At 42.4% G+C, this 12,788-nt stretch overlaps 1 protein-coding gene across 1 annotated transcript in view; it reads left to right on the top strand.

Annotated features, from left to right (window-relative positions):
• LOC145398996 (uncharacterized) overlaps positions 1-12,388 on the top strand; it is a 57,104-nt gene extending 44,716 nt beyond the window's left edge. The window contains exons 9-13 of the mRNA XM_080271724.1: positions 1,451-1,610; positions 2,478-2,608; positions 10,079-10,254; positions 10,525-10,655; positions 12,260-12,388. Of these exons, the coding sequence (XP_080127850.1) occupies positions 1,451-1,610; positions 2,478-2,608; positions 10,079-10,254; positions 10,525-10,655; positions 12,260-12,388 (727 nt within the window). The remainder of the gene's footprint in view (positions 1-1,450; positions 1,611-2,477; positions 2,609-10,078; positions 10,255-10,524; positions 10,656-12,259) is intronic.
• The last annotated feature ends 400 nt before the right edge of the window (positions 12,389-12,788 follow it).

The following is a 12,788-nucleotide window of genomic DNA, read 5'->3' as shown; positions in this document are numbered from 1 at the left end:
AACTTGAGAATGGACAACTGTATCCTACATCATCACATATAAGGAAAGATGGCTAGTCTCTTCCCTTATTGCCATTGTTCGTGACTGAAAAACCTCAAGTCCCCTTTTGAGGATTGAACTCGTGTATGGCAAGACCATTATTCCAGCTGGACTCTTAATAAGATCACTAGACCACCAGGTGCCTGTTATGTATATACTGGGTTATTACCCACCCTTGTCTGACTGCTGTGCTATTACTGAACCATTCACTCAAACATCCATTTTAAACTTACTCTGACACCATGATAAAATGTCTTTACAGTGATGTTCTTCAGCAGGCATCAGAACACACATTCGTGTACTTTTGTTTATTTTGTTTATAAAGGCTCCAACATCTTTGCATGCATCAGCTTGGTCACGTAATGGTGGTTCTCCATGCTGCTTAACCTCAGGCCGCCTCCCTAGTCCCTTATCTCTGAGGTCACACTCTCTGACCTTGTCCCAGGTCCTTTTTGGTCTGCCTCTTGCAACCCTATCCCCAGCGTTCACACTTCTCACTTTCTCCACCCACTTATCCCCCATCCTCTCCACATGCCCAAACCATCTCAGTCTACCTCTTCTCATCACACCAATACACTGCAGTCCCATCCTTTCTCTTAATTCTTCCATCGTAAACCTAACCCCGTGAAGTCTCGACCTAAAAATTCTCATTTCTGTATATATGAGTCTGCAGATATCCTCTTGCTCTGCTGCTCAGGTCTCACAGTCATGCAGCATTACACTCCTAACACATGCTACATACAAAGATGCCTCACCATGGAGGGATATCTCTCTCAATCTCAGGCTGGGGATCAGCTCCCTGAACTTCTTCCAGCCACTCCTCACTAGCCACAGAGCAAGCTTCATCCGTACCTCGAGCACATAACATGTCTCCAAAATAACAGAACTTTTCCACACAGTCAAGAGACTCACAAAACATTATTACGGTGGTCATGGCACAGCCTGCTTTCTCATGTATGAGTTACTTGAACAAGATCATATCCCTATTATTTCAGTCACCTGTCATGGATAGAGTAGCATGAGGAATTACACACACACACACACACACACACACACACACAAAATCACAAACTGATTTAAAAAAAAAAAAATTAATCCAGTGTTGCCCCAAGAGGAGTGTTGGAGCCCAGGACAAGGCAAGTTGGTCCTGACATTTAAGGTGAGAGTGACCAGCCTCACACATCACAGAGTGGCATTACATGAGCAATGACCCCAGTCACCCCTTGGATATAAACATGCACAGGCTCAATCTGATTGGAGCATCTTAATTGCCCACTAACTGTTAATGGTAGGTGGGGGCACTCACCATCCACTCACTTATTAACTGAAAATTTAATGACAGCAGGCATTGAAATATCTGTAGTTTATTTTCAGGCAGGATTGATGTTACATGAAGCATTTTGTATTGTAGACATGAAGAGCAAATCCAAGAGCTAAAGGAAAGCCATATGGAGGTGATGGAAGGGTTGAAGCAAGCACTAAGGAAAGTAGAAGAGGAAAACGGGAAGCTGAAAGAGCAGCAGCAAGGAGTCCTCTCAGCTGTCACCTCCATCATGGGCCATTCGCACCAGGTTACTTTATACAGTATTCTGTATATATATATATATATATATATATATATATATATATATATATATATATATATATATGTAGTGTGTGTGTGTGTGTGTGTGTGTTTCAAGTGGACATGCTGCTGATAGTTCTCCCACCTTCCTGGTTTCTCATTTTGTTTTGGGAACCCAGCTAAGTTTACCCTATGTTTAGGTAGGAAAAGAAGGTATGATGATTATTTTTAAAATTAATGTATCTGAATTTGTACTTAAACTTTGTAGACTTATCTTTGAGACCAGCAGTTCTCTTAAGTGCCACACCTTCACATGTCATGACTTTGGCACTAGTGCCCACAGTATATATTTAATACATGGTAGGGCTGTCTCATTCAGGACTGGTGTAATGATATGACTGTATTTCTCGGACATATTGTTGGGTCATGTGAAAGATCAGTAGAGGTCATTTTAGTGGAATTCATATTCAGCACTGTAATCAGACCTTTCCCTACCCCAGCCAGAGACTGAATGCGGATTCTTTTTGACAGTGGTCAACATCTTTAACTACTTGATCACCTGCTCCCCTCTTGATACTATGGGCTGAAGTTGTTGCATTCTTGTAGAGTTGATTGTAAAATCACAGGTGTAAGGTAACATGGTTAGTAGGCTAACATATTGTGTCGCATAAATATGTCATCAGGTTGAAGGAGTTAAAGGAGGTTACTTAACCAAAAAGTACCAGATATCTGGGACGTAAATGTAATAGTCTGGTGTTAGTAAGAATGGAATAAAAACAGTAATCTTGAGAAGAAGTTTTTGTGAGGTATTCTAGTAATGAGTGTATTTGACTGGCCACCACTGATGCTCAGCTGGTATTTTGTGGTATCACAGGATCCATCTGTGTTGGATTCAGAAGTTACCAGGGATGTTGGCACCAGTGTGAAGGTGGCAGGAGACCGTCAGACTTCAGGTAGCACTACTCAGCAGGAAAAGACATCCTATAATGGCAGTCGACCAGGCAGGTGGGTATAAAATCATATTCATTATCGTCCTCATAATAATCTATCTATATTCCTAGGCTGTATCTATATACCTAGGCTGCATCCTCCAAAGAAAGGGAGGTAGCTAAGACAGGAAGACACACGTCCAATTTACTCATCCACACACACACATTTATTCGTATCTTAGCCCCAAGGGGAGGAAGGACAGATCCTTACTGCACCACACAACACGAGGGTCAACTGCGCAGCGCAGTCAGTGACATCCGCAGCAGGGCCTGATGGCAGAGCTGGTTTACCCCTGCCAGATCATAATGAACCCATCCCCTTACCTGCACCTGACTTGATCAGACCAAATGCAGGAGAATATCCCCTTAGGGGTGTATCACCATTTATTCATTCTTAATTTCACTCAAGTCATTCCTATCACATGGAGCCACTCTTCCTTGCTCAACATCCATCCATCTTGCATCTAATGCCCTCTTCGCACTGTCCATCCATCCTACTTGTGGTCATCCTCTCAGCTTTACATCTCTCACATCCAATCCAGTTCTTTTTCACCAATTGCTCTTCTTAATAATAATCATCATCATCATCCAGACCTCCTTTTCCCACCCTAGGGCAGGGTGAGGAGTAGCAATGTCCAGACAGCCCAAATTTGCCCAGTCCAATGGGCCACACTTCCACTCACTCACCATTCAAGCCTCAGGAATCTTGGCTTTATCTGATACGCCAGAATCATTCACCACGTTCTGTAGCTAGAATCAGTCCGGATGCTGTCATGTTAAAAGGGGTGCCAGATCCCTGACCCTGCGTTTTTCCTCACAATATTCATCCAGCCAGCTCGATCTCTTGTCAGTCCCCTCGCCTCACCGACTTCCAAACCTCTCTTCCTCACACATTCACGCACCATATCCCGCCACCTTCTCCTTGGTTAACCTCACCTCCTCCCTCCTTCAGATTTGCTCAGATATACCTTTTTTACCACTATTGTTATCCATTCTCTCCACATGACTATACCATCCCAGTGCACTTTCTTCAGTTCTGGTGTCCACAGACTTCCTCACTTCACATCTTTCACAAATCATATTAACTCGTATTCTATCCACTCTCTGTACTCCACGTACATTCCTCAGCAGTCCCATCTCCACTGCTCATACTCTTGACTTTTCATTTTCATGCCACACCATAGTCTCACATCCACATGTTAAAGTTGGCACTAACACATCTTCATGTAAGCCTTGTGCAGCTGCATCACTCAAGCCTTTGTTTCCTATGAAGACCTTCATTTCACCAACTACTTTCCTTCTTTGTGTCACTACTTTCCACTTCTTTTGCACATTTTCCTCTTTTTTTCTATCACTGTATCCAGGTATTTGAACTCTCACAAATTCCAGTCTCCCTCCATTCACTGTAATGTCACACTGGGAGTCACCTCTCAGTAACCATCACTTTACTCTTTTCTACATTTACTATCAAGGTATGATGCTCACAGACATCAGCAAAACTCTTCATTAGTCTACCAAGTTCTTGTCTGGTATTTGCAAGTAGTACAGCATCATCAGCATACAACAAATTTGAGATATTCAGTCCATCGGCATTCATTACTAACGCCATCCCCCTCTCCAATACAGGTGTTTTCTCTCATCACCCCATCCATATATATATATTGAATAACCATGGGGACATCACACAAACTTGTCACACACCCATACCGACTGTGAACCATTCACTGAGATGCCCATTAACTGTTACACATGCTTCACTACCATCGTATAAACTCTTGAAGGCATCTAGCAGCTTATCATCTACACCGTACATATGCAAAACCTTCCACAGTCCTTCTCTGTCTACTTTATCGTATGCTTTTTCCAGATCCATGAATGCCATAAACACCTTATAGTCCTACTCACAAGCCTTCTCCACTATCTGTTTCACTGCAGATATTTGATCCACACATCCTTTGCCAACTTCTAAAGCCACCCCATTCATCACTCACCAGGACTTCTGATATCTTTCATACTTTCTCTGTAATAATTCTTCCATATACCTTCCCTGCCACACTCAATAAACTTATGCCATGATAATTCTTATACTCACTTTGCTCTCTCCCTCTCTCTCTCTCTCTCTCTCTCTCTCTCTCTCTCTCTTTTTTTTTTTTTTTTTTTTTTTTTTTTTTATAACAGGGGTATAATCACAGCATTTTCCACTCTGCTTGCATAGTTTCACTCATCCATGCCTTCTTATATATCCAACAAGCTCTTCATTCCACTTTCTCCATAATAATAATAATCATGACTTCCTTTCTTCCCCTTTTGTCTTTCTTTCCTTCATTCTTTCCTCTTCCTTCTGCCTATGGGCGACTCTACACTGAGTGACAAGCCAAATGGTTTTCTGAACACCAGGAAAGCATTTACTATGCTGGGTGGTAACCATATAACCAAATTATGGAACCTGGTGGGTTAGTGAGTAATTAAGGCACTCCAATTGGGGTGAGCCAGTGAAAGTTTATATCCATGGGGTGGTTGGAGTTTATTGCTCATGTAATGCCACTCAGGGATGAGTGAGACTGGTCACTCATATCTTAAATGTCAGGACCAACCTTCTTAGCTCCGGACTCCTACGCTTCTCATAGGGCAACATAGGCTTGGATGGTGGATGGATTATTAGATGATGAATGAATGAATGAACGAATGATCATACACCCCTAATTCCCACCAAGATTATGGAACCAAGCTGTAGTTGTTGTTGTTGTCCCCAGGTTTTTTGGATCAGGAAAAGTAGCTGCTTCATATTTATATGGGAGTCATTTAGAGGTGGTGATTTTTTAAGATGTCGACAGGTTCAAGGTGCTTTAGTATGGGAGCCACTCTGCTGTCCTGTGAGTATGTATTCATAAGGGATCTTTTGCATTGTGATGTCATTGGCTGTTTTTAGGTTGGAAATGTTCTTGAGCATGATGTATATGGTGATATGTCACTGTTGAATTTGTTGTGTGTACTTTGTGTATAGTGCTCCCTTAACATCCACAGGGGTTAGGTAACAAAGACATCCGCGTATGTTACAAATCCGCGGATATCTGCTGCCCCTCTTAAAACCCCCCCTGAACCCCCCCTTAACCTTTTGTCTGCAGTGGCTGTGATAACAACGTACTGACTTTGCTCATTGTGGAGAAATAGGAGAAAAATTGTGTTTTCAACTCGTGTTTTAACCCACTTATCGTTAATCTTGAGAGCTAAGATTTTTGTCAGACAAACATCAATCTTTCTACTATCGTTTTCTACAAACTGCATGTCCATAGGCACTCCAAGCGTGGAGAACAATTTGAGAGAATATAAGGTGTGTTTTGACTGTCTGACACAGGAAATATTTCAAGGAGGCGGAAATTTCCACCAAACCACAAGATTTTTTCCATACAAAATAGGGTTAAAGCCGCGTAACATCACAGTAATTGCAATAATAATAAAAATAAAACACTTCTAGCCAGTCTGCTATGATTTTGTTACGATATTCCAGTGTTTACGTTAGAGTTTAGCAAAACAATAATGATGTGAGGAAAATCATTACAAACTTTTATCAAACTTCATGAATGGCTTTTATTACCACTTACTTTTATAAAGCTTAGTTATATAATGTCATGAGTCATTTCATTGCATAGCAGCACAGTTTGCAACTGCAAAAATGTTCGCTAGCTGATGCGCTTAGCATCATGACTACTCTGATTATTGCAAAAATATCACTAAATCACTTGTATTTTATCACAGTCTATCTATCTATCTATCTATCTATAGCCCGAAGCCCTAATCCTGCAAAGGGTGGCCGCAGACAAAACGCCTCCCAGTCGCTCTGTCACCCACCATTTGACTACCCTCCCCCCAACTCACCCCCCCCTCCCTCATATACCTCTCAACTCCATCCCTCCACCTCATCCTCGGTCTACCCCTCCCTCCACCTCATCCTCGGTCTACCCCTCCCTCTCCCTCCCTCCACCTCACCTACATACACCCTCTTAGTCAGTCTTTCATTCTCCATTCTCTCCACATGTCCGAACCTCAGTGTATTTCTCCTGATCTTCTCAACCACATCCACATCCACCCCACAATGTTCCTTCACTTCTTCATTCGTCAACCTGTCCCTCCATGTCACTCCACATGCTCCTCTCAAGTAGCCTAACTCATTTCTACTGCTCTCACTCTTGACTTGTTCCCCTCTTGCAGGGTCCACAGTTCGCTTCCATACGTCAGGGTAGGGATCACAATACTATCATGCAGTGACTTCTTAACTTCCATACTCACCTTCCTATTCCTCATCACTGTTTTCAGTGAACCAACAACCTTCCTTCCCTGCTGTACCCTTTCACACACTTCATCCCCCAAAGTTCCATCCTTACTCATCACACTACCCAAGTACAGTACTTGAATGCACTCACATTCTCCATATCCTCACCATCCAACCTTACTGTACATTCACAATATAATATAAAATAACATATTCAGCCACTCTCGTATGATTTCTGTGCACTTTGGGTGCATATTGCTTCGTATTATTTACGCGAGGGGGGGAGGGCAGCAAACCAGTTTAGACCAGCTCATTGAGGGGTATGAGAGAGAGGGGGGGGAGGGCAGCAGACTGGTTTAGACCAGCTCATCGAAGGTGTACATGTGTGCGTGTATGTATGTATTCTGTTATTTAGTACTAGGGCAACTCTCAGTGTTTAAAAGTTTAACCCCTAAAGTTGGAGTCACTCATTCACCATTTTCCCCTATAAGTTGTGAGTATTAATTAGTGCGATATCAAATAGTACTCGCTTGCACATCCACCATATAGGCACGTTAATTGGGACCAAGGTGTTTTTACAAATAATACAGGGCAAGAAAAGCTATAAAACAGTTAAAATTTTCACTTTACCAGTTCTCGACGATGAGTGGAGGGTCATCAGGTTCATCAGATGTTTCAACCATTACCAGCTGATTTCCGATTAGCCATTGACGGAGGCTCTTAAATACAAAGCTTTGGTATGACCAACCAATCACGGAGCTTTCGCCTTCTATCAGCTGCCAAGATTGCAAAGGAGAACATGGAAGAAAAGAAATACTCCCAGCCCATCCTAACTTTTCCCCTGATGAATTAATGGCATTAATAAATGAAGTGGCCAAAAGGAAGAGTGTTATATTTGATTCACTGGATAATGCCATCACTAAAACAGCCATGAACTGTGCCTGGGATAATGTTACACATGCATTGAACAGTGTCAGCAGAGTTCAACGAGATAAAATGCTGTAGAGAATCAGGCCCCGGCATTGTATCCACCTGTGGATATTTAAATCCATGTACAGTATGTTATATCCACCTGCCGATATTTAAAACTGTGTATGTTTAAAAATGCAGATGTTAAGGGATGACTATGTTGTGTTTAGCACGGATGTTGGATCATCAGAAGATAATTTGGTGAGTGGGAAGTGAATCTTTGTGCCTCCACCAGCAGTCGCAAGGCCCCATTCTTCAAATGTCTGACCTCTAACCCAACCAGGATCCACTTGAGAGAAGCCATGGTACATGGCTGAACAGTTGGGTGCACACCTTATTTTGTCCCTTAACTCCATCCCACCCCTGTCCCCAGCCCCTAGGGTTCTTCTTCAAACTGATCCACAAACTGGATTCCTATTCATAATGTTTTTGTGACCCTGGACTTATCAGAATGTGGACCCAGTGGACTGCAGGCTAAAGTGGCCTGTCTGGAGTTGAGGGATGTTTGTATAACCAGGCATCATGACAGTGCTGTTATATTGGTGACACCACATGAAGGCATCCCTCTTCTGCATCAACTGTATTCCTCCTCCTCCTCCGCCTTATCATCGTCATCCAGGCCTCATTTCCCACCGTAGGGCAGGGTGAGGAGTAGCAGTGTCCAGACAGCCCAAATTTTCCCAGTGCAGTGGGCCACACTTCCATTCACTGAACCATTCAAGCCCCTGGAATCCTGCTGTATCTGATACACCAAAAATATTCACCACGTTCTGTGGCTTCACGTAAATGTAACCGGTAGTCAGTCTGGATGCTGTCGTGTTAAAAACGGGTGCCAAATCCCTGATCATGGGAGAAATGGAAGAGTGAACCTAGGATTACTTCTGCCTCCTGCTTTGACAGTCTTTATGTAGATGTAGGAATGGCATAACTAACAAGGGAATGATGAAACAGGCCTTTGTTTTTCCAAAACCCATTTAAACATGGGACCAGGGATCATGAGAGTACATAACCAGGTTTCATACCTGAGGAGTTACTGATGCTCTCCCCCTCCCAGTTGCACTCTTTGGTATGTGCGCACACGTAATTTGTAGAATAACTATTTGGCATATGACAAGGAATTGTATTGTGCTAGTTCTGGTGAATTGCAGCTCTGGGTGTAGTGTCTCCTGCGCACGCACACACACACACACACACACACACACACACACACACACACACACACACACACACACACACACACACACACACACAGTGCCAGACTGTAAGAAACTGTTGGGGTATATTCTATATTGTTCAGGCTTTTTTTTTTTTTTTTTTTTTTTTTTTTACTGGCTTTGTCAGGAGCAATTCTCACTAAAATTCTGACAGTAAATGACTGTAGCTATACCAGCTTCCTTTATGTGCCATATTGATCCCCAGATAGAAGAAAAATGATTTGGGGACATACTGTATTTATCTGCATATTCATACCATTTGCTTTGTGGTATTCATAGCTTGTTTCTTCTTTATTTACTTTTGTGTAGAGGTTCATATTCTTTCTACATTCTCATTAATCATTTTATGACAGTATATTCACCTCTTATTGTACATTACCAGAATTAGATATTCATCCATGCATCATCTAGTTGATCTATCAGGAAGGTACAGGAACAGGGCTAGGCATTCCAGTACGGACAGTTCTGTAGAGAACGACCAGTTGCTCACCCTTTGTCAACATTACATAGCAATAAACCCCAGCCTTTCCTTGCAATGAGACCATTATGGACCACAACTGGTGGGAGTGCCTTGCCTAAATAGAACACGATGTGTCTAAAACTTGCATGAGGGTAACAGGACTAATGCACTACATCATTACACAGCTCAAAGGCCCACCCATGTTCTCCTTATGTGCAACAGAGAACTATCTCATAAAAACGTAAGGTACTTAAGAGCAACACGGAATTAGGTATTAGTATGTAAAATTTCAATTGTAGATAGTAACCCTTTGAGGACAGGATGTAAGTACAGAATCCCCCAGCTGAATAATATTACTGTAGCTTAAATGGTAGTACAATAATATCTTTCTGACAACCTTCAGGGGCTGTGTAGAAAACTGCTCTTCTTAAACAAGACCATGTAATATTTCTGAAATTTAGTCATCAAAATAGTAGGAAATTAGTAATCACCTTGATAAATGTTGAAAGTCGTGAATTAGTACTGTATATGAGTACCTTTTCAGATTATCACATTATTATTTGTTCTCCACAGTGGTCGTGAGATGAGAGGCATACCTACATTGGGTCTGAAGAGTAGTTCCTCAAGTGACTCAGAAGGTAGTGTATTCCCAGATGGAGGGCAGACAGTGAGACACCATTCAGGGGGCCAGTCACACACCGCCTCTAACTCCTTTGCTTCTTCCAAGTTCGGTCAGCCACAAGGTGTTGGTACAGATGGATTTGTAAATTTTAAGCAGTATTGTGAAAACCCCCAGACATGTAATTCTGGGAAGCGGTTTCTCTCTATGCCAGATCTCCAGAGTGAAGCAAGTTCTGACAGCAGAAGAAGGACCAAAGGTTCATCTCTGTCTTTGTGGAAGACAGGTATTAGTGATAGTGGTAACAGCCAACAGTATGACTGCAGAGGACTAAGTGGATGTGATGGTCCTTATTCTGCCTTTAAAAGAACTGATAATAATGGTGCACCCATTTTCATAGAAAGATTATTCACAGCATCTGATATACTTGCTAGTGATCTAACTGAGGATGAACAAGAGCCGGGAGTGGCATCATTTGCCCATTGCCAAGAAGACCTACATATTGCACAAGCAATGGAGCAAATTAAACAGGTCTGTAAATAGATTATGAGTCTAGAAGTGTATGGATATCCATTTCCCTAACCATGTCACAGTTTGAGAATTCTTAAGTTGTTTTATTCTGGTTGGTTTAGATTATTTTAAGGGGTTGTACAGTATAACCTCCAAGGGTTAAAAAGTCTCCATTAACTGGTAACATGTTGAGGAAAGTACTGGATATTTTATTATAGCAAACACCATATGGTACTGGTCACAATAGGAATGACTTCCCATTTTCCAAGTTAATATTACAGTAGTTTTTGTAATCGTTTCGTTTTTAAAGGCTCCAACATGCTTGCATGTGTAGGCCTTGGTCACCTAATGGCGGCTCTCCACGCTGCACGATCCATTGCAGCCTCCCTGTTCAGTCCCTTAACCCTAAGGTCACACATAATGACCTCGTCCCATGTCTTTCTCTGTCTACCCCTCATAACCCCACCCCCAATATTAACACTTCTCACCTTCCTCACCCAATTATCATCCTCCATCCTCTCCACATGTCCAAACCACCTCAATCTACCTCTCCTCATCACAACACCAATACACTCCAGTCCCATCCTACCTCTCAACTCATCCATTGTAAACCAACCCCTCCAGGCCTTGGACGCAGGGACGCACTGCACATCCACCTAATCATTGTCATTTCTGTACGTCTGAGCTGGCGAATGTCTTCCTCCCTCACTGCCCAGGTCTCACTGCCATACAGCATTACACTCCTAACACATGCTGCATACAAAGACCCCTTAGCACGTAGGGAGAGCCCTCTCAATGTCAGGAGAGGCAAGAGCTCCCTGAACTTCTTCCAACCACTTCTCACCCTAGCCCCACCTCCATCACACAACATGTCTCCCAAATAACAAAACTCTTCCACACACTCAAGAGATTCACCAGCAAGTTCAATCCTTTCACGTCTGACGATCTCCACCTGCTCACCCCGGCACGCCGTACACATAAAATCAGCATTATCTCGCAGTCTACCTCTGATACCACTACATCTCTTATGCACCCATTTATCACACACACCGCACAAGATGGAATTACTTCCCACGCCCTTGTGGCAAACTGCACATGGCCATTCTCCCTCGTCTTTGACAGTACCGCCACCAACCCTAGATGTAATGTACACTGCAAAAGTTCCCAGTACAACATACAGTCCGTAGTAGTATTTTTACAGCATCATTTTATATTGGCCATTCATGTGAAGCATATAAGCTGTGTCATTCGCAGAAGAAATATTTAAGTAACAAGAATAATGATGATAAAAGGAAAATCTAGAATGCTTTCATGTTAATGTTTCTGAATTCTGCCCACCCCATTTGTTATTAGGATTTGTTTAAGTGTAGAATAATGATGAGTACAGAAAGTCCTCTTTATACTTTGCTTTTTTGACAATGTTTTTTGCTGTAAAGTTCACATTGGGTTACACAGATATTACCCTTGAGTTCCATTTCCATTGCAGAGAATAGCTTATTTCCCAATTTCTCTTAGTTCACAGTACCAGTTGTGTAATGAAAATCATATTTTGTAACATATCCCTGACTAATAATGGGAACTGATAATACTGGTAGCTTCTGATTTTGACATGTTTTGTAATGCAGGAGTGTGGTGCAAAGGTGGAGTTGGTTCCAGGAAACTTCCAAGGGGACCAGGACCCAGCCAGCATCACACTACAAAAACTGGATCGTGTGTCCAGCCTCCTTTCACAGTACGTCACGCAGGCACGGTGATGTCTCTTTGGGAATTGCAAAAGGGAGTTAGTGTAACATTCTGTTAGTTAACATAGCTATCATATATGTAAGATATATATATGTATATATATATATATATATATATATCATCAGCCATTTGAGTATCCACTGCAGGACCGGCCTATCCCGACCAAAGTCTGGACAATACAGCCAATGTATCTCTACCAAGTGGCTTAGGCTGTCTGGCAGAGGTTGTATGTAGGGTGGGAAGTGCTTGTAAGTGTAAATGTAGTGTTGGAGTGGCTTTGGATGTGTGTGTAGTCTGTGAACCAAGTGTAATCGGCCTGCGCAAGCCGACTGGCTGCAAGCATACTTTATAGTGAGCGACACTGGTTCAATCACAGCACCCTTTGTGTCTGCCAATGCAACACGTGGCCAG

This window comes from Coenobita brevimanus, chromosome 47, assembly GCF_032717465.1.
Source record: "Coenobita brevimanus isolate Jiangsu-jjx chromosome 47, ASM3271746v2, whole genome shotgun sequence".
NCBI lineage: Eukaryota > Metazoa > Arthropoda > Malacostraca > Decapoda > Coenobitidae > Coenobita > Coenobita brevimanus.
This window is presented reverse-complemented; position numbering and strand designations above follow the sequence as displayed.